The sequence below is a fragment of the Vigna unguiculata genome, chromosome 3 (assembly GCF_037176805.1).
Source record: "Vigna unguiculata cultivar grain cowpea cultivar isolate G323 ecotype 2 chromosome 3, ASM3717680v1, whole genome shotgun sequence".
NCBI classification, from domain to species: domain Eukaryota; kingdom Viridiplantae; phylum Streptophyta; class Magnoliopsida; order Fabales; family Fabaceae; genus Vigna; species Vigna unguiculata.
In genome coordinates this window covers 32264057-32286920 of record NC_140794.1, presented here as the reverse complement: position 1 = coordinate 32286920, position 22864 = coordinate 32264057, and the positions used below count along the sequence as shown (strand labels likewise).

Here is a 22864-nt window from a genome sequence, read left to right as displayed (position 1 = left end):
TGTTGCAAGAGGAGCTGAGTGCAGGAGATAAGAAGAAACTGGTGGAAGAGGTTGCTTCTTTGAAGATGTTAAGGGAGAGCGATCAGCAGTCTTGGGCTGAGGAGAAGAAGAAATTGGAGGCGGAGGTTAAGAAGTTGAAGCTGAGTCTTACAGGTGCTGAGAAAAGATTGAAAGCGAAGTAGGAGGAGGTGGATGAGATTGTTGCTGCCAAGGAGGCTGCTGCGGAGGAGGCGGCTGGTGAGATATTTAGCCTGCAGCAGGCGGTTTACTCGGAGCATGTGAATGGATTTCAGAAGGCCTTGAGGCAGGCCGATTTTTTGTATAAGGAGGTTTCTGTGTCCGATTGTCGTTTTGACGTGAATTTGGACGTGTATGATAATCGTATGCTTGATGTGGCGGAAATTAGTCGTTTACGGGCCGAGCGCGAGTTGGCGGCAGGGGGAAATGAGGAGGCAGTTGCTGTTGCCTCGCCGGTGGATGTGGAGGGGGTGGTGCCGGATGGGGAGGATGGTGAAGGGGATGCTGAGGATGGGGAGGAAGCGGTGGAGGAAGGGAATGACGAGGTTGCTGATTAAATAGGTCTTTAGGGGCGAGGTCGCCGAACAAAAATTTTGTTTTGTGGGTTTGGGGTGCCTTGGGTTTCTGCTAGAGCGGATTGTACCCGTTTTTTGCTTTGTAAAGATACTTGATTTTGAATGAAAGGAGAAGCTTTATGGTTTATTGCCTTGTTGGTTTTTTAGTTATCGTCCTTTGCATGTGTTAATTTATTGCTCGAGATTTGTCCGTGTTTGCGTGTATTTGAGCTTGTTATGCTTTGTGGGGTGGTTTCCCCTGTTGTCGTTTATTATTGTTTGGAATTTCGTGCACTGGAGCGAGTAAGTTTGTTGATGGACTTCGGCCAACGGCTCTTCGAGTAGAGGTTGGGAAGTTGTTAGATTAACTCGACCAGCGGCTCTTAGATTAGAGGCTGGGATATGTTTCTTTTAGTTGTCGTTCGTCGGCTCTTAGAGGCCGGGAGTGTTTGTAATCATATCGAGTAGTTGTGATCGTCGAACTTTCATTACTGGTGGATGCCTCGTTAAAACCTGCCTGGCCAAAACCCTCCTTAGGGAAAAATGCCAGGTTAGGAAAGAGTACATCTTTGATTACAAGTGACGATATGCTACGTGTAGCTTAACTAAAATAAAACTTTAAATGGGAGGCATTCCAAGTGTTAGGAATGGGGTCTCCTGATAGTCGTTCTAGTCTGTATGCGCCGTTGCCTACTTCTTGCAATACGCGGAAAGGTCCTTCCCAGTTCGGCGAGAATTTGCCTTGGTGTTTCCGTGCTTTGCTTGCCATTCGCCAGACTAGGTCTCCTTTGTGAAAGGAACGGGGGTCGAGTTTGGAGTTGTACTTTCTTGCGGCTCGGAGTTTGGTAGCGGTGTCCTGGATGTGCGCTTGCTCTCTTCTTTCTACGAGCAGGTCGAGATGTGTGTTCATGCATGCTTCGTTGGAGGTAGGTTCGAAGTGACTGTGTCGGATGGAGGGTTCTCCGATTTCGACGGGTATCATTGCGTCGGTGCCATATACCAGACTGTACGGGGTTTCTTTGGTAGAAGATTGGGGGGTGCACCTGTACGCCCATAGGACCTCTGTGAGTTCTTCTGGCCACTTTCCTTTGGCGGTGTCGAGTCTTTTCTTTAACTGGTTGAGGATGACTTTGTTTGCGGCTTCTGCCTGGCCGTTGGTCTGCGGGTGTTCGACTGAACTGGTGATGTGTTGGATGTTAAGGTTGTGGTAGAATTCGGAGAGGCCCTTGTCAATGAACTGTCTGCCGTTGTCTGTGATTATGGTGTGAGGTATCCCGTACCGACAAATGATATTTTTCCAGAGGAATCGTTGGACTTGTTTGGCTGTAATGTTTGCGAGTGGTTCAGCTTCAATCCACTTTGAGAAGTAATCCACTGCCACCAAGAGAAACTTGACTAGTCCTTTGCCCGGGGTGAAAGGTCCTATTATGTCCATTCCCCACTTGGAGAAGGGCCATGGTGCCGTTATGTGATGGAGTGGTTCCCGGTGTAGGTGGGGGCAGGGTCCGTGTTGTTGGCAGGGTTGGCATTTTTTGACGAAGTCGGTGCAGTCTCGTTCCATCGTGGGCCAGAAGTACCCTGCCCGGAGGATTTTTGCTGCCATCGTTTTCGGGCCTGAATGGTATCCGCATGTTCCGTCGTGTATCTCCTTCATGACGTAGGACGCCTGGTCATTTGTAATGCATCGGAGTAGGGGGTGGCTGAAACCCCTTCTGTAGAGTTCCCCGGCTATCAAAGTGTATCTTGCCGCTTTCCTGGTCCATCCTTTTTCTTGATTGATGGGTGTTTCACCTGTTTCGAGGTATGTGACGAAGGGGCGCATCCAGGATTCTTGCGTGGTGACCTCAAAACATTCTGCTTGTGCTTGTATGGAGGGGATGGTGAGTACCTGCTGTATCAGGGATCTGTAGCGACCCTTCTTTTTCGTGCTTGCGAGCTTGGATAAGCGGTCGGCTCTAGTGTTGTCGCTTCGAGGTACGTGGTCGATTTTGAATTCCTCAAGTTTTGAGATCAAGTTCATTGCTAAGTGGTAGTATTGCGATAAGAGGTCATCTTTGACTTGGTATTGGCCCGTGAGGTGTCCGACTGTGAGTTTGGAGTCGGTTTTACATGACAAACGTTTGACTTCCATTTCGAGGGCCAGGTGTAGTCCAGCAATAATGGCCTCGTACTCGGCTTGGTTATTCGAAGTTTTGAAGGTGAAGCAAAGGGATTGCTCGATGAGTATGCCGCTCGGACCTTCAAGTACGATTCCGGCACCGGATCCCTTTGTGTTGGATGATCCGTCGACATGCATGATCCACCATTCGTGAGCGGGCTCCTGAGGTTGAAGATCGTTTGTGAAGTCTGCTAGGCATTGTGCCTTGATGGGGCCGTGAGGTTCATATTTGATGCTGAACTCTGAGAGCTCGATGGACCACGATGAGAGTCTTCCTGCGAGGTCTGGCTTTTGGAGGATTTTTTGTATGGGGTAGTCTGTCTTGACGATGATTGGGTGCGTTTGGAAGTATGGTCGCAAGCGTCGTGCTGCCGTAATTAGTGCGAGTGCTATCTTCTCGACCATTTGGTATCTTGTCTCAGGGTCCTGGAGTGTGCGGCTGGTGAAGTAGATGGGCTGCTGTGTATCATTGAGCTCTTGTACGAGTGCCGCGCTGACGGCGTTGGAGGATGCTGCAATGTATATTAGCAAAGGGAAACCGGGTCGTGGCTTGTTCAAGATTGGGGGTGTGGCTAAGAGCAGTTTTAGTTGATCGAAATTTTCCTGGCATGCTGCGTTCCATTCGAACTTGGATGACTTTTTGAGCAGGTTTATCATAGGCTTGGTCTTCTCCGCAAGCTTGGGGAGGAAGCGTGCGATGGCTGTCAACCGTCCCACGAGTCTTTGCACTTCTTTAACATTGGCGGGACTGCGCATGCTGATGATGGCCTGACACTTTTCTGGGTTTGCTTCGATGCCGCGCCGGGTCAGCATGTATCCTAAGAATTTTCCTCCGTCTACCCCAAAGGTGCACTTTTCTGGGTTCAGGCGGAGATTGTATCCTCGTATGGCTTTGAAGACGTCAGCAAGATCCAGGGCATGTTGGATGGGGTTCGGGGATTTGACCACTATGTCATCGACATATACCTCGACGCAGGTACCGAGGAGGGGTTTGAAGACTCTGTCCATTAGTCTTTGGTAGGTAGCGCCTGCGTTTTTGAGCCCGAAGGGCATGACCTTGTAGTACAGGTTTGCTTCCTCCGTAATGAAGGCGGTTTTGATCGCATCACTCTCCGCCATCGGTATCTGGTTGTACCCGGAGTATGCGTCCAGGAAACTGAGTGTGCCGCTTCCAGCTGCTCCATCTACCAGGCGGTCTATGTTGGGTAAAGGGTACGCGTCTCTGGGGCATGCTTTGTTCAGGTTCGTGTAATCGACGCACATCTGCCATTTGCCATTCTGTTTCTTGACTAGAACGACGTTGGCTAACCAGGTTGTGTATCGTGCTTCTTCGACAAAGCCTGCTTTCATCAATTTCTCTGCTTCGCACCTGGCAGCTTGCCTTCTTTCTTCTCCTAGCTTTCTCTTCTTCTGGGAGATGGGTTTGGCTTCTTTGAACACGGAGAGTTTATGTGCAGCGATTCTCGGATCGACGCCAGGTAGGTCTGCGGCTGTCCAGGCGAAGAGATCCGCATTTTTCTTGAGGGTATTTTCTATTGCTTCCTCCCCCGCGCTTTCCATTGTGGTCCCTATCTGCAGGAAATGGTTTGGCTGTCCCAATGGTAGGGGCTTGGTTTCCCCTACTGGCTCGATTCTTGCTTCATTGTTAAGCCGGGGGTCGAGATCTTCTGCTTGGATGGCGATCGCGGTTTGTATTTTCTCGACGTTGTTGGTGGTGAGGGGGGGGGGTATGGGAGCTTCAAACTGGCCATATAACATTCTCTGGCTGCTTTTTGATCGCCGTGGACGGTTATGATGTCTCCAGAGGCTGAGGGGAACTTTAGGGCGAGGTGCGGCGTAGAGACCACGGCTCCTAATGAGTTGAGGGAGGGTCGTCCTAGTAGCATGTTGTATGAAGTGTGGGCATCCACTATGAGGTATCGAACTTGGATCGTTCTAGTTTGTCTCCCTTCTCCGAAGGTGGTGTGAAGGTCCACATACCCTCGGGTTGGCACCCTTTCGCCAGAGAATCCGTATATGGGTTCATCGTATGGGATCAGTTCTTCTGCGGGGATCTGGAGCTGTTGGAAAGTTTTCCAATATATGATATCTACTGAGCTTCCTTGGTCGATTAGCACCTTTTTCACGGCGAAGTTTTCAAGTTCTATGGTTATGACCACAGGGTCATCTTGGTTGGGGTCGACTCCTTGGAAGTCCGAGTCGCTGAAAGTGATTGGTGGCATTCTTCTTCTGGGTCCCTTGCAGATAGCGTGGACAGACCGGACTGCCCTCAGATGCTTTTTCCTGGAAGAAGAGGAACATCCGCCCCCAGCAAAACCTCCTGATATGGTGTTTATCGTCCCTCTCAAGGGGGGTCTTTCTTCTGGGCGCCTTTCCCCTCGAGGTGGTTCCTCCCTCCTTCGTTCAGAGTTTGTGCCTCTCCTAGGTTCTTGTCTGGATTCTCTGGGTTTGTTTCTCGCATCCTCCCTTCGTGGAATGTTCCTTTGTGGGCATCTCTCGGGTTGGGTCCTGGGATTTCCTTCAGTTATGTTTCTGACATAATGCCGTAAGTGTCCGGCCCGTACAAGTTCTTCTATCTTATCCCGAAGCGTCTCACACTCCTCAGTGGTGTGTCCGTTGTTGCGGTGGTAGTGGCAGTATTTGCTTAGGTCGGCGTTTGGCGGGTTTTGGAATCTCTTAGGTGGAGCGATGAGTTCAGCTTGCAATACTTCGTCAAGGATACGGGATTTGGGGGCATTAAGGGGGGCGTAGTTGGAGAATCTGGCTTGTTTTCTGTCTCGAGGGCGGTTTTGGTCCCGACCTCCAGGCTCTCTACCGCCCCTTTTAACCTCCGGGTGGGTTGGGGTGTTCCGGACCCTGTCTTGGTAATGTCGCATCTCCTCGACTCTGATGAACATTGACGCTCTTTTTCGAAGTTCTTGCATTCCTAGAGGCAGGCGCATGGCCAGTTCATCAGCAAATGGTCCTGGTTTTAGTGCCATCACCATATAGTGTAATATCAGGTTCGGGGTGAGGTCCTTGATCTTCATGGCGATTACGCCGAACCTGTCAATGAAGGTGCGAAGGGACTCTCCTTCTTCTTGTCTTAGGTTCAGGAGTGACAGGGATGTGAGGTCGTGTCGACGGCTGGTGTCGAACTGGGTGGTGAAAGAGGTGGTAAGGGTGCTGAAGGACTCTATGGTGTAGGGCTGTAGACTCATGAACCACTCCAATGCCGATCCTCTGAGCGCAACAGAGAAGGACTTGCACATCACGGCATCGTCAGTCGAGTAAAGGGCGACTTGGTTGGTGTAAATGGATATGAATTCATCCGGGTCAGTGGTACCGTCGTAGGTCACAGTTGGAGCCTTCCACTTTTGAGGGAGTGGTGTTTCTACGATCCCGTCGACGAACGGGTGCCTACGGTTTCTTCTAGAAGCGAAAGGGTTGTAGTTACCCCCGGTAGTGTGACCCATGCATTGTGTTTGACAAATTTGCTTCTTATCAACGGACCAAATGCATAATAAAGCACTATGAACTAGCTTCCTGTTCTTATGGGACCGAGTTGTACTTCACAAGTCTCGCGTACTATCTTGGTGCTGAGAGGTCGGGTGCGTCTTCTGGCTTCAGGGGGTTGTGGTCACAGCGCAGGTGTGCCTGCAAAAGACACTCCGATGCCAAAGTCAGTGCTGAGTGATGTCAGTGGTTGCAGAGAATATTTAATGCGTAATCAATGCATAGGGTAGTGTGCTATTTATACCTTTTTTACCTGTGGGTCCTACCTGGGATGGGCTTTTGGCCCAATATTTCCTCTTTTGTTATCCTTGGATCCAGTGCTGATGGGGAAATTACCAAGGGGTCCCTCAGGGGTAGGCGGTACCCGATATTCGGTCGTGAGAATGTCTACGGATGATAGGTTTCGTCTTATTGTCCGCGATGGTTGTATCATGGGTCTGGATTGTTCTGAGTAGGAGTACCTGTGGTGCGGAATAGGCGGCCTGGGGAGTTTGCTGCCGAGAAGACCTTTTGGGGATGCTTTTGGAAAAGGATACGGCTTCGGAGGTTCGCTGGTGGCTGCTTGGGGGAGGGGGGACATTTTCTAGAACAAGGTGCGTGATCCGTAGCTTGCCTTGTGGTCGCATACTTTGCGAGGGGGTGTCTACCGTGCAATGTGTGGCCTGGGTGCTCGTTAAGGGTCGTATGTCGAAGAGGAGGTGGCCGATACCAGGTGTGGTGTTTGGGTTCACTGAGGTTGCGTGTTCAGAGGCCGAGTGCCGTGTACTTTTGGTATAGTTGGGACACTTCCTTTTTAAACATGGAAGTTGGTGTGTTTCATTCACATGCTTATCCTTTTGTTCCTGTAAAATGACATCACAAACTGTAGAAGAAAAAACTTTGACGAATAAACTTTCTCTAGTTCCATTTCTTTTTCTTTATTTTCCTTTCCTTCCACAGTTTATATTACTTCTTGTTCTATTCTTTCTTTTCCTTTTTCTCCTTCAGCCTACGTTGATCCTTACTGACTTGTCTTGGTGTCATAAATTTCTACTTCTTTTGATATCCCTCATCTCTCAAATAAAGGGAATGTTCATCAAGATGGAGTGTTTTAAAACGAAGCCATGCCCATCCCAAAAGAAGATGACAAGAGTCCATGGGAGCAATATCACATAATACTTCTTTCACACATTGCCATGTACTGAATTTGATCCATGCTTGATCCAGATGAAAAGTTGCTGGTAACTGGAGTTTCTCCACCAATCTTTGGCTCACACCATTGTTTTCGCTTCCGTAATCGAATGCAACTAAACATGGATGGCCTTCGGTGAAACACTTTGTATAATAAACTTCCTTTCCTATTCCAAATCTAGATAGCCAGGCTCTGAATACCGAATGATGTGAATCCACAGGGTTCGATTCGTTTGACTGATTTATCATTGTTGGAATGCTAACAAGCAAGAAATTTGAGAAATTATTTAAAACGAGAAAATGGAAACATAAAAGAAGATGAAACGGAAATTGATAGACATCACATTTCCAACAATGGAAGATAAGCCTACGAGTTGAAACACACAAAGGGATAAAGTACCTTTGATTAAACTCATGGAATCTTGAATCACTCAAGAACTTAGGAGAATCACTCTCACTAAGATACATGAGATAAAACTCGTCTATTTTCTGAATAAAACTTAGCTTGCCTTCATTGATAAAAATGGTTCAACTTATATAGGAGCTTTAACCATCAGAATTACAAAAGACACATAAATTTCAATATCATCCTGCTTAAAGCTATTAATTAATCATCCACTCAAGCTAATAACGATCCGCTACTTAATGGTTGATTGTAACTGAATTTAAGGCTACCAAAAGTCATCCATCAACCTTGAGCAAAGGTCCTCTTGATCTTCCAAAGGTTGGTTCTTAAATTGGCATACGGACCCTTATTTCAACTTGAAGATAAAGCAAAACTAAAACCCATTAATTGGTTAAGCACAAACACAATTTGGTCAGCCAATTTTACAAAGCATTGGACCCTTATTTAAATAAAAGAAACTGGATCAACACGGCGCATTAGGAATCCTCCATTTGACCCATATGCAATTCACATCATACCCTCCTTCTTCGAGATGATTTGTCCCGAATCTTAAGACACTAGTTTTAATGTAAGTTTATTATGATCTTGTGAAGGACTTTTATTTTTTCAAAAGTCGAAACTAATTCTCTTCTTACAGGATCAAATTCAACTTGATATTTGTTACTTTCCAATGGTTGCAATCCGTCGATAAATTTTCTTGGCAACAGTACCCCACCTTGATATGTAACAATAAATAATTCCATGCATTGTGTTTGACAAATTTGCTTCTTATCAACGGACCAAATGCCTAATAAAGCACTATGAACTAGCTTCCTTTTTAAACATGGAAGTTGGTGTGTTTCATTCACATGCTTATCCTTTTGTTCCTGTAAAATGACATCACAAACTGTAGAAGAAAAAACTTTGACGAATAAACTTTCTCTAGTTCCATTTCTTTTTCTTTATTTTCCTTTCCTTCCACAGTTTATATTACTTCTTGTTCTATTCTTTCTTTTCCTTTTTCTCCTTCAGCCTACGTTGATCCTTACTGACTTGTCTTGGTGTCATAAATTTCTACTTCTTTTGATATCCCTCATCCCTCAAATAAAGGGAATGTTCATCAAGATGGAGTGTTTTAAAACGAAGCCATGCCCATCCCAAAAGAAGATGACAAGAGTCCATGGGAGCAATATCACATAATACTTCTTTCACACATTGCCATGTACTGAATTTGATCCATGCTTGATCCAGATGAAAAGTTGCTGGTAACTGGAGTTTCTCCACCAATCTTTGGCTCACACCATTGTTTTCGCTTCCGTAATCGAATGCAACTAAACATGGATGGCCTTTGGTGAAACACTTTGTATAATAAACTTCCTTTCCTATTCCAAATCTAGATAGCCAGGCTCTGAATACCGAATGATGTGAATCCACAGGGTTCGATTCGTTTGACTGATTTATCATTGTTGGAATGCTAACAAGCAAGAAATTTGAGAAATTATTTAAAACGAGAAAATGGAAACATAAAAGAAGATGAAACGGAAATTGATAGACATCACACTTCCAAGAATGGAAGATAAGCCTACGAGTTGAAACACACAAAGGGATAAAGGACCTTTGATTAAACTCATGGATTCTTGAATCACTCAAGAACTTAGGAGAATCACTCTCACTAAGATAGATGAGATAAAACTCGTTTATTTTCTGAATAAAACTCAGCTTGCCTTCATTGATGACAATGGTTCAACTTATATAGGAGCTTTAACCATCAGAATTACAATAGACACATAAATTTCAATATCATCCCGCTTAAAGCTGTTAATTAATGATCCACTCAAGCTAATAACGATCCGCTACTTAATGGTTGATTGTAACTGAATTTAAGGCTACCAAAAGTCATCCACAAACTTTGAGCAAAGGTCTTCTTGATCTTCCAAAGGTTGGTTCTTAACTTGGCATACAAACCCTTATTTCAACTGAAGATAAAGCAAAACTAAAGCCCATTAATTGGTTAAGCACAAACACAATTTGGTCAGCCAATTTTACAAAGCATTGGGCCCTTATTTAAATGAAAGAAACTGCATCAACACGGCGCATTAGGCATCCTCCATTTGACCCATATGCAATTCACATCATACCCTCCTTCTTCGAGATGATTTGTCCCGAATCTTAAGACGCTAGTTTTAATATAAGTTTATTATGATCTTGTGAAAGACTTTTATTTTTTCACAAGTTGAAACTAATTCTCTTCTTCCAGGATCAAATTCAACTTGATATTTTTTACTTTCCAATGGCTGCAATTCGTCGATAACATTTCTTGGCAACAGTACCCCACCTTGATATGTAACAATAAATAATTCCATGCATTGTGTTTTACGAATTTGCTTCTTATCGACGGACCAAATGTATAATAAAGCACTATGAACAAGCTTCCTTTTTAAACATGGAAGTTGGTGTGTTTCATTCACATGCTTATCCTTTTGTTCCTGTAAAACGACATCACAAACTGTAGAAGGAAAAACATTGACGGATAAACTTTCTCTAGTTCCATTTCTTTTTCTTTATCATCCCTTCCTTTTGCAGTTTATATTACTTCTTTTTCTATTCTTTCTTTTTCTGTTTTCTCTTTTGGTTCTTAAGTTGGCATAAATAAGGGTCTATATTTAAATAATTTCTGAAATTTCTTGCTTGTTAGCATTCCAACAATGATAGATCAGTCAAACGAATCGAACCCTATGGATTCACATCATTCGGTATTCAGAGCTTGGATATCTCGATTTGGAATAAGAAAGGAAGTTTATTATACAAAGTGTTTCACCGAAGGCCATCCATGTTTAGTTGCATTCGATTACGGAAGCGAAAATAATGGTGTGAGCCAAAGATTGGTGGAGAAACTCCAGTTACCAGTAACCTTTCATCTGGATCAAGCATGGATCAAATTAAGTGCTTGGCAATGTGTGAAAGAAGTATTATGTTATATTGCTCCCATGGACTCTTGTCATCTTCTTTTGGGATGGGCATGGCTTCGTTTTAACACACTCCATCTTGATGAACGTTCCCTTTATTTGAGGCATGAGGGATATCAAAAGGAGTATAAATTTATGACACCACGACATGTCAGTAAAGATCAAAAGAGAAAACAGAAAAAGAAAGAATAGAAAAAGAAGTAATATAAACTGCAAAAGGAAGGGATGATAAAGAAAAAGAAATGGAACTAGAGAAAGTTTATTCGTCAATGTTTTTTCTTCTACAGTTTGTGATGTCATTTTACAGGAACAAAAGGATAAGCATGTGAAGGAAACACACCAACTTCCATGTTTAAAAAGGAAGCTTGTTCATAGTGCTTTATTATGCATTTGGTCCGTCGATAAGAAGCAAATTCGTCAAAAACAATACATGGAATTATTTATTGTTACATATCAAGGAGGGGTATTGTTGCCGAGAAATGTTATCGACGGATTGCAACCATTGGAAAGTAACAAATATCAAGTTGAATTTGATCCTAGAAGAAGACAATCAGTTTCAACTTGTGAAAAAATAAAAGTCCATCACGAGATCATAATAAACTTACATTAAAACTAGTGTCTTAAGATTCGGGACAAATCTTCACGAAGAAGGAGGGTATGATGTCAATTGCATATGGGTCAAATGGAGGATGACTAATGCGCCGTGTTGACACAGTTTCTTTTATTTAAAAAAGGGCCCAATGCTTTGTAAAATTGGCTGACCAAATTGTGTTTGTCCTTAACCAATTAATGGGCTTTAGTTTTCCTTTATCTGTAGTTGAAATAAGGATCCATATGCCTACTTAAGAACCAATCTTTGGAAGATCAGGAAGACCTTTGCTCAAAGTTTGTGGATGACTTTTGGTAGCCTTAAATTCAGTTACAATAAACCATTAAGTAGTGGATCATTATTAGCTTGAGTGGATCATTAATTAATCGCTTTAAGCGGGATGATATTGAAATTTATGTGTCTTTTGTAATTCTGATGGTTAAAGCTCCTATATAAGTTGAACCATTTTCATCAATGAAGGCAAGCTGAGTTTTATTCAAAAAATAAACGAGTTTTATCTCATCTATCTTAGTGAGAGTGATTCTCCTAAGTTCTTGAGTGATTCAAGAATCCATGAGTTTAATCAAAGGTCCTTTATCCCTTTGTGTGTTTCAACTCTTAGGCTTATCTTCCATTCTTGGAAGTGTGATGTCTATCAATTTCCGTTCCTTCTTCTTTTATGTTTCCATTTTCTCATTTTAAATAATTTATCAAATTTCTTACTTGTTAGCATTCCAACAATAATAGATGAGTCAAACGAATCAAACCCTGTGGATTCACATCATTCGGTATTCAAAGCCTGGCTATCTAGATTTGGAATAGGAATGGAAGTTTATTATACAAAGTGTTTCACCGAAGGCCATCCATGTTTAGTTGCATTCGATTACCGAAGCGAAAATAATGTTGTGAGCCAAAGATTGGTGGAGAAACTCCAGTTACCAGCAACCTTTCATCTGGATCAAGCATGGATCAAATTCAGTACATGACAATGCATGAAAGAAGTATTATGTGATATTGCTCCATGGACTCTTGTCATCTTCTTTTGGGATGGGCATGGCTTCGTTTTAAAACACTCCATCTTGATGAACGTTCCCTTTATTTGAGGCATGAGGGACATCAAAAGAAGTAGAAATTTATGACACCAAGACAAGTCAGTAAGGATCACCGTAGGCTGAAGGAGAAAATAGAAAAAGAAAGAATAGAACAAGAAGTAATATAAACTGCAGAAGGTAAGGAAAATAAAGAAAAAGAAATGGAACTAGAGAAAGTTTATTCGTCAATGTTTTTCCTTCTACAATTTGTGATGTCATTTTACAGGAACAAAAGGATAAGCATGTGAATGAAACACACCAATTTCCATGTTTAAAAAGGAAGCTTGTTCATAGTGCTTTATCATGCATTTGGTCCGTCGATAAGAAGCAAATTCGTCAAACACAATGTATGGAATTATTTATTGTTACATATAAAGGTGGGGTACTGTTGCCAAGAAATGTTATCGACGGATTGTGATGAAGGAATTATCTTGTTTTCTTTTAAGATTATTGAATATGGTGTGAGTTGATTAAGAAAGCTAAGTGAAATCCCCACTGGACATTAAGATAGCAAGCTATCTAGATGTGAAGGTTTCATTCACAAAGCTCAAGAGAAGAAGATGATGGATTGATTCAAAACAAAAAGGAAATGGAAAGCACATAAACCATAGAAAATCAAGAAAAATTAAAGGAAGAAGAAAACATGAAATGGAAAGGAAAGAAATGGTAAAAATGTGAGAAGCACGCCACTACAAGGCTAGGCTAGAAGCCATGGCAACCTTGAAGATGAGTGGATGTTTGCCACCACTTGCTATGCAAGATAAGGCTTAAAAGTATTCACTCCCATGGGAGGAAACTCTCACAAATGGTTGACACACAAGAGTGTTTTTACTTCAAAATGTTCAACCCTTTTACATGTCTAGGAGCACCCTTTATATAGAAGAGTTTAAGGGCCTCTAAGAAAATAAAAGACACCTAAGGATGTCTCTACAAAAACCTAACCCTAGCTTTTAGAAACTAGGTCAAATAAGGTTACAAAAATGAGAGACAAAAGAGCCAACTATGGTGTGTGCAAGGCTAATTTCGTTCTAGCACAAAAGGAGACAAAGAATGTGTCTCATATGTCTCCAAAAAGTGGCCAAAGTGTGCTAAAAACAAAGGAGACCAAAGGTACATAGGTACACTTGTTTTATGCCTTTTACTTTATGCTTTATGCCTTTGCTTTACTCTCTCATCCACATCATTTATGCTCCCCAATCACCATGCGCCACCTAGCATTGCTTTCTTACTCCTAATTAACCTACAAAGCAAATAAACATAGATTAGCATGTTGGCTTAAGTCAAGTCAACTATAGTCAACAAGTCAAACCTAGTCAAAGGTCAACAAGTCAACTAAAGTTGATTCAACTAAGTCAACTTAGGGAATCAAAAATAACAAACACAAATCAAATGGATGAAGGATTAGTGAACTTTCTTTCTAAACATGCTTAGTCTTCTTAAGCATGTGCCTTCATTCTTGGTTGGGGTCAATCCTTCATCAGATTGCAACCATTGGAAAGTAACAAATATCAAGTTGAATTTGATCCTGGAAGAAGAGAATCAGTTTCAACTTGTGAAAAAATAAAAGTCCTTCACGAGATCATAATAAAATTACATTAAAACTACTGTCTTAAGATCCGGGACAAATCTTCTCGAAGAAGGAGGGTATGATGTCAGTTGCATATGGGTCAAATGGAGGATGACTAATGCGCCGTGTTGATGCAGTTTCTTTTATTTAAATAAGGGCCCAATGCTTTGTAAAATTGACTGACCAAATTGTGTTTGTGCTTAACCAATTAATGGGCTTTAGTTTTGCTTTATCTACAGTTGAAATAAGGATCCATATGCCAAGTTAAGAACCAAACTTTGGAAGATCAGGAAGACTTTTGCTCAAAGTTTGTGGATGACTTTTGGTAGCCTTAAGTTCAGTTACAATCAACCATTAAGTAGCAGATCGTTATTAGCTTGAGTGGATCATTAATTAATCGCTTTAAGCGGGATGATATTTAAATTTATGTGTCTTTTGTAATTCTGATGGTTAAAGGTCTTATATAAGTTGAACCATTTTCATCAATGAAGGCAAGCTGAGTTTTATTCAGAAAATAAACGAGTTTTATCTCATCTATCTTAGTGAGAATGATTCTCCTAAGTTCTTGAGTGATTCAAGAATCCATGAGTTTAATAAAAGATCCTTTATCCCTTTGTGTGTCTCAACACCTAGGCTTATCTTCCATTCTTGGAAGTCTGATGTCTATCAATTTCCGTTTCATCTTCTTTTATGTTTCCATTTTCTCGTTTTAAATAATTTCTCAAATTTCTTTCTTGTTAGCATTCCAACATTGATAGATCAGTCAAACGAATCGAACCCTGTGGATTCACATCATTTGGTATTCAGAGCGTGGCTATCTAGATTTGGAATAGAAAAGGAAGTTTATTATACGAAGTGTTTAACCGAAGGCCATCCATGTTTAGTTGCATTCGATTACGGAAGCGAAAACAATGTAGTGAGCCAAAGATTGGTGGAGAAACTCCAGTTACCAGCAACCTTTCATCTGGATCAAGCATGGATCAAATTCAGTACATGGCAATGTGTGAAAGAAGTATTATGTGATATTGCTCCCATGGACTCTTGTCATCTTCTTTTGGGATGGGCATGGCTTCGTTTTAAATCACTCCATCTTGATGAACGTTCCCTTTATTTGAGGCATGAGGGACATCAAAAGAAGTAGAAATTTATGACACCAAGACAAGTCCTTAAGGACAACGTAGGCTGAAGGAGAAAAAGGAAAAGAAAGAATAGAACAAGAAGTAATATAAACTGTAGAAGGAAGGGAAAATAAAGAAAAAGAAATGGAACTAGAGAAAGTTTATTCGTCAATGTTTTTTCTTCTACAGTTTGTGATGTCATTTTACAGGAACAAAAGGATAAACATGTGAATGAAACACACCAACTTCCATGTTTAAAAAGGAAGCTTGTTCATAGTGCTGTATTATGCATTTGGTCCGTCGATATGAAGCAAATTCGTCAAACACAATGCGTGGAATTATTTATTGTTACATATAAAGGTGGGGTACTGTTGCCATGAAATGTTATCGACGGATTGCAACCATTGGAAAGTAACAAATATGAAGTTGAATTTGATTCTGGAAGAAGAGAATTAGTTTGAACTTGAACTTGTGAAAAAATAAAAGTCCTTCACAAGATCATAATAAACATACATTAAAACTAGTGTCTTAAGATTCGGGACAAATTTTCTCGAAGAAGGAGGGTATGATGTGAATTGCATATGGGTCAAATGGAGGATGACTAATGCGCCGTGTTGATGCAGTTTCTTTTATTTAAATAAAGGCCCAATGCTTTTTAAATTTGGCTGACCAAATTGTGTTTGTGCTTACCCAATTAATGGGCTTTAGTTTTGCTTTATCTTCAAGTTGAAATAAGGGTCCATATGCCAACTTAAGAGCCAACCTTTGGAAGATCAAGAGGACCTTTGCTCAAAGTTTGTGGATGACTTTTGGTAGCCTTAAATTCAGTTATAATCAACCATTAAGTAACGCATTGTCATTAGCATGAGTGAATCATTAATTAATAGCTTTAAGCGGGATGATATTGAAATTTATGTGTCTTTTGTAATTCTGATGGTTAAAGCTCCTATATAAGTTGAACCATTTTCATCAACGAAGGCAAGGTGAGTTTTATTCAGAAAATAAACGAGTTTTATCTCATCTATCTTAGTGAGAGTGATTCTCCTAAGTCCTTGAGTGATTCAAGAATCCATGAGTTTAATCAAAGCTCCTTTATCCCTTTGTGTGTTTCAACTCTTAGGCTTATCTTCCGTTCTCGGAAGTGTGATGTCTATCAATTTTCGTTCCATCTTCTTTTGTGTTTCCATTTTCTCGTTTTAAATAATTTCTCAAATTGCTTGCTTATTAGCATTCCAACAATGATAGATCAGTCAAACGAATCGAACCCTGTGGATTCACATCATTTGGTATTCAGAGCCTGGCTATCTAGATTTGGAATAGGAAAGGAAGTTTATTATACAAAGTGTTTAACCGAAAGCAATCCATGTTTAGTTGCATTCGATTACGGAAGCGAAAACAATGTTGTGAGCCAAAGATTGGTGGAGAAACTCCAGTTACCAGCAACCTTTCATCTGGATCAAGCATGGATCAAATTCAGTACATGGCAATGTGTGAAAGAAGTATTATGTGATATTGCTCCCATGGACTCTTGTCATATTCTTTTGGGATGGGCATGGCTTCGTTTTAAATCACTCCATCTTGATGAACGTTCCCTATATTTGAGGCATGAGGGACATCAAAAGAAGTAGAAATTTATGACACCAAGACAAGTCAGTAAGGTTCAACGTAGGCTGAAGGAGAAAAAGATAAAGAAAGAATAGAACAAGAAGTAATATAAATTGCAGAAGGAAGGGAAAATAAAGAAAAAGAAATGGAACTAGAGAAAGTTTATTCGTCAATGTTTTTTATTCTACAGTTTGTGATGTCATTTTACAGGAACAAAAGGATAAGCATGTGAATGAAACACACCAATTTCCATGTTTAAAAAGGAAGCTTGTTCATAGTGCTTTATTATGCATTTGGTCCGTTGATAAGAAGCAAATTCGTCAAACACAATGCATGGAATTATTTATTGTGACATATCAAGGAGGGGTACTGTTGCCAAGAAATGTTATCGACGGATTGCAACCATTGGAAAGTAACAAATATCAAGTTGAATTTGATCCTGGAGGAAGAGAATTAGTTTGAACTTGTGAAAAAATAAAAGTCCTTCACAAGATCATAATAAACTTACATTAAAACTAGTGTCTTAAGATTCGGGACAAATCTTCTCGAAGAAGGAGGGTATGATGTGAATTGCATATGAGTCAAATGGAGGATGACTAATGCGCCGTGTTGATGCAGTTTCTTTCATTTAAATAAGGGCTCAATGCTTTGTAAAATCTGCTGACCAAATTGTGTTTGTGCTTAACCAATTAATGGGCTTTAGTTTTGCTTTATCTGCAGTTGAAATAAGAGTCCATATGCCAACTTAAGAACCAACCTTTGGAAGATGAGGAAGACCTTTGCTCAAAGTTTGTCGATGACTTTTGGTAGCCTTAAATTCAGTGACAATCAACCATTAAGTAGCAGATCGTTATTAGCTTGAGTGGATCATTAATTAATCGCTTTAAGCGGGATGATATTGAAATTTATGTGTCTTTTGTAATTCTGATGGTTAAAGCTCCTATATAAGTTGAACCATTTTCATCAATGAAGGCAAACTGAGTTTTATTCAGAAAATAAACGAGTTTTATCTCATCTATCTTAGTGAGAGTGATTCTCCTAAGTTCTTGAGTGATTCAAGAATCCATGAGTTTAATCAAAGGTCCTTTATCCCTTTGTGTGTTTCAACTCTTAGGCTTATCTTCCATTCTCGGAAGTGTGATGTCTATCAATTTCCGTTCCATCTTCTTTTATGTTTCCATTTTCTCGTTTTAAATAATTTCTCAAATTTCTTGCTTGTTAGCATTCCAAAAATGATAGATCAATCAAACGAATCGAACCCTATGGATTCACATCATTTGGTATTCAGAGCCTAGCTATCTAGATTTGGAATAGGAAAGGAAATTTATTATACAAAGTGTTTAACCGAAGGCAATCCATGTTTTTGTTGCATTCGGTTACAGAAGCGAAAACAATGTTGTGAGCCAAAGATTGGTGGAGAAACTCCAGTTACTAGCAACCTTTCATCTGGATCAAGCATGCATCAAATTCAGTACATGTCATTGTGTGAAAGAAGTATTATGTGATATTACTCCCACGGACTCTTGTCAACTTCTTTTGGGATGGGCATGGCTTCGCTTTAAAACACTCCATCTTGATGAACGTTCCCTTTAATTGAGGCGTGAGGGACATCAAAAGAAGTAGAAATTTATGACACCGAGACAAGTCAGTAAGGATCAACGTAAGCTGAAGGATAAAACAGAAAAAGAAAGAATAGAAAAAGAAGTAATATAAACTGCAGAAGGAAGGGAAAATAAAGAAAGTTTATTCGTCAATGTTTTTTCTTCTACAGTTTGTGATGTCATTTTACAGTAACAAAAGGATAAGCATGTGAATGAAACACACCAACTTCCATGTTTAAAAAGGAAGCTTGTTCATAGTGCTTTATTATGCATTTGGTTCGTCGATAAGAAGCAAATTCGTCAAACACAATGCATGGAATTATTTATTGTTAGATATCAAGGTTGGGTACTGTTGCCAAGACATCTTATCGACGGATTGCAACCATTCGAAAGTAACAAATATCAAGTTGAATTTGATCTTGGAGGAAGAGAATTAGTTTCAACTTGCGAAAAAATAAAAGTCCTTCACAAGATCATAATAAACTTACATTAAAACTAGTGTCTTAAGATTCAGGACAAATCTTATCGAAGAAGGAGGGTATGATGTGAATTGCATATGGGTCAAATGGAGGATGACTAATGCGCCGTGTTGATGCAGTTTCTTTTTTTTAAATAAGGGCCCAATGCTTTGTAAAATTGGCTGACCAAATTGTGTTTGTGCTTAACCAATTAATGGGCTTTAGTTTTGCTTTATCTTCAAGTTGAAATAAGGGTCCATATGCCAACTTAAGAACCAAACGTTGGAAGATCAAGAGGACCTTTGCTCAAAGTTTGTGGATGACTTTTGGTAGCCTTAGATTCAGTTACAATCAACTATTAAGTAGCGGATCGTTATTAGTTTGAGTGGATCATGAATTAATAGCTTTAAGCGGGATGATATTGAAATTTATGTGTCTTTTGTAATTCTGATGGTTAAAGCTTCTATATAAGTTGAACCATTTTTATCGATGAAGGCAAGCTGAGAGTTATTCAGAAAATAAACAAGTTTTATCTCATCTATCTTAGTGAGAGTGATTCTCCTAAGTTCTTGAGTGATTCAAGAATCCATGAGTTTAATCAAAGGCCCTTTATCCCTTTGTGTGTCTCAACTCTTAGGCTTATCTTCCATTCTTGCAAGTGTGATGTCTCTCAATTTTCGTTCCATCTACTTTTATCTTTCCATTTTCTCGTTTTAAATAATTTCTCAAATTTCTTGCTTGTTAGCAATCCAACAATAATAGATCAATCAAATGAATCGAACCCTGTGGATTCACATCATTCGGTATTCAGAGCCTGGCAATCTAGATTTGGAATAGGAAAGGAAGTTTATTATACAAAGTGTTTCACCGAAGGCCATCCATGTTTAGTTGCATTCGATTACCGAAGCGAAAACAATGTTGTGAGCCATAGATTGGTGGAGAAACTCCAGTTACCAGCAACCTTTCATCTGGATCAAGCATGGATCAAATTCAGTACATGACAACGCGTGAAAGAAGTATTATGTGATATTGCTCCCATGGACTCTTGTCATCTTCTTTTGGGATAGGCATGGCTTCGTTTTAAAACACTCCATCTTGATGAACGTTCCCTTTATTTGAGCCATGAGGGACATCAAAAGAAGTAGAAATTTATGACACCAAGACAAGTCAGTAAGGATCAACGTAGGCTGAAGGAGAAAACAGAAAAAGAAAGAATAGAACAAGAAGTAATATAAACTGCAGAAGGAAGGGAAAATAAAGAAAAAGAAATGGAACTAGAGAAAGTTTATTCGTCAATGTTTTTTCTTCTACAGTTTGTGATGTGATTTTATAGGAACAAAAGGATAAGCATGTGAATGAAACACACCAACGACCATGTTTAAAAAGGAAGCTTGTTCATAGTGCTTTATTATGCATTTGGTCCGTCGATAAGAAGCAAATTCGTCAAACACAATGCATGGAATTATTTATTGTTACATATCAAGGTGGGGTACTGGTGCCCAGAAATATTATCGACGGATTGCAACCATTGGAAAGTAACAAATATCAAGTTGAATTTGATCTTGGAGGAAGAGAATTAGTTTCAACTTGCGAAAAAATAAAAGTCCTTCACAAGATCATAATAAACTTACATTAAAACTAGTGTCTTAAGATTCAGGACAAATCTTATCGAAGAAGGAGGGTATGATGTGAATTGCATATGGGTCAAATGGAGGATGACTAATGCGCCGTGTTGATGCAGTTTCTTTTTTTTAAATAAGGGCCCAATGCTTTGTAAAATTGGCTGACCAAATTGTGTTTGTGCTTAACCAATTAATGGGCTTTAGTTTTGCTTTATCTTCAAGTTGAAATAAGGGTCCATATGCCAACTTAAGAACCAAACGTTGGAAGATCAAGAGGACCTTTGCTCAAAGTTTGTGGATGACTTTTGGTAGCCTTAGATTCAGTTACAATCAACTATTAAGTAGCGGATCGTTATTAGTTTGAGTGGATCATGAATTAATAGCTTTAAGCGGGATGATATTGAAATTTATGTGTCTTTTGTAATTCTGATGGTTAAAGCTTCTATATAAGTTGAACCATTTTTATCGATGAAGGCAAGCTGAGAGTTATTCAGAAAATAAACAAGTTTTATCTCATCTATCTTAGTGAGAGTGATTCTCCTAAGTTCTTGAGTGATTCAAGAATCCATGAGTTTAATCAAAGGCCCTTTATCCCTTTGTGTGTCTCAACTCTTAGGCTTATCTTCCATTCTTGCAAGTGTGATGTCTCTCAATTTTCGTTCCATCTACTTTTATCTTTCCATTTTCTCGTTTTAAATAATTTCTCAAATTTCTTGCTTGCTAGCAATCCAACAATAATAGATCAATCAAATGAATCGAACCCTGTGGATTCACATCATTCGGTATTCAGAGCCTGGCAATCTAGATTTGGAATAGGAAAGGAAGTTTATTATACAAAGTGTTTCACCGAAGGCCATCCATGTTTAGTTGCATTCGATTACCGAAGCGAAAACAATGTTGTGAGCCATAGATTGGTGGAGAAACTCCAGTTACCAGCAACCTTTCATCTGGATCAAGCATGGATCAAATTCAGTACATGACAACGCGTGAAAGAAGTATTATGTGATATTGCTCCCATGGACTCTTGTCATCTTCTTTTGGGATAGGCATGGCTTCGTTTTAAAACACTCCATCTTGATGAACGTTCCCTTTATTTGAGCCATGAGGGACATCAAAAGAAGTAGAAATTTATGACACCAAGACAAGTCAGTAAGGATCAACGTAGGCTGAAGGAGAAAACAGAAAAAGAAAGAATAGAACAAGAAGTAATATAAACTGCAGAAGGAAGGGAAAATAAAGAAAAAGAAATGGAACTAGAGAAAGTTTATTCGTCAATGTTTTTTCTTCTACAGTTTGTGATGTGATTTTATAGGAACAAAAGGATAAGCATGTGAATGAAACACACCAACGACCATGTTTAAAAAGGAAGCTTGTTCATAGTGCTTTATTATGCATTTGGTCCGTCGATAAGAAGCAAATTCGTCAAACACAATGCATGGAATTATTTATTGTTACATATCAAGGTGGGGTACTGGTGCCCAGAAATATTATCGACGGATTGCAACCATTGGAAAGTAACAAATATCAAGTTGAATTTGATCCTGAAAGAAGAGAATTAGTTTCAACTTGTGAAAAAATAAAAGTCCTTCACGAGATCATAATAAACTTACATTAAAACTAGGGTCTTAAGATTCGGAACAAATCTTCTCGAAGAAGGAGGGTATGATGTGAATTGCATATGGATCAAATGGAGGATGACTAATGCGCCGTGTTGATGCAGTTTCTTTTATTTAAATAAGGGCCCAATGCTTTGTAAAATTGGCTGACCAAATTGTGTTTGTGCTTAACCAATTAATGGGCTTTAGTTTTGCTTTATCTTCAAGTTGAAATAAAGGTCCATATGCCAACTTCAGAACCAACCTTTGGAAGATCAAGAGGACCTTTGCTCAAAGTTTGTGGATGACTTTTGGTAGCCTTAAATTCAGTTACAATCAACCATTAAGTAGCGGATCGTTATTTGTTTGAGTGGATCACTAATTAATAGCTTTAAGCGGGATGATATTGAAATTTATGTGTCTTTTGTAATTCTGAAGGTTAAAGGTCCTATATAAGTTGAACCATTTTCATCAATGAAGGCAAGCTGAGTTTTATTCAGAAAATAAACAAATTTTATCTCATATATCTTAGTGAGAGTGATTCTCCTAAGTTCTTGAGTGATTCAAGAATCCATGAGTTTAATCAAAGGTCCTTTATCCCTTTGTGTGTTTCAACTCATAGGCTTATCTTCCATTCTTGGAAGAGTGATGTCTATCAATTTCCGTTCCATCTTCTTTTATGTTTCCATTTTCTCGTTTTAAATAATTTCTCAATTTCTTGCTTGTTAGCATTCCAACAATGATAGATCAGTCAATAGAATCAAACCCTGTGGATTCACATAATTTGGTATTCAGAGCCTGGCTATCTAGATTTGGAATAGGAAAGGAAGTTTATTATACAAAGTGTTTAACCGAAGGCAATCCATGTTTAG

General features: G+C 39.9%; 1 protein-coding gene across 1 annotated transcript; it reads right to left on the bottom strand.

Moving 5' to 3' along the window:
* Window positions 1-4349: 4349 nt before the first annotated feature.
* Window positions 4350-6185, bottom strand: LOC146887712 (uncharacterized). Its single transcript, XM_085670357.1, has one exon. The coding sequence runs from the start codon at window positions 6183-6185 to the stop codon at window positions 4350-4352; it is 1836 nt and encodes a 611-aa protein (XP_085526483.1).
* Between the last annotated feature and the right edge of the window lie 16679 nt (window positions 6186-22864).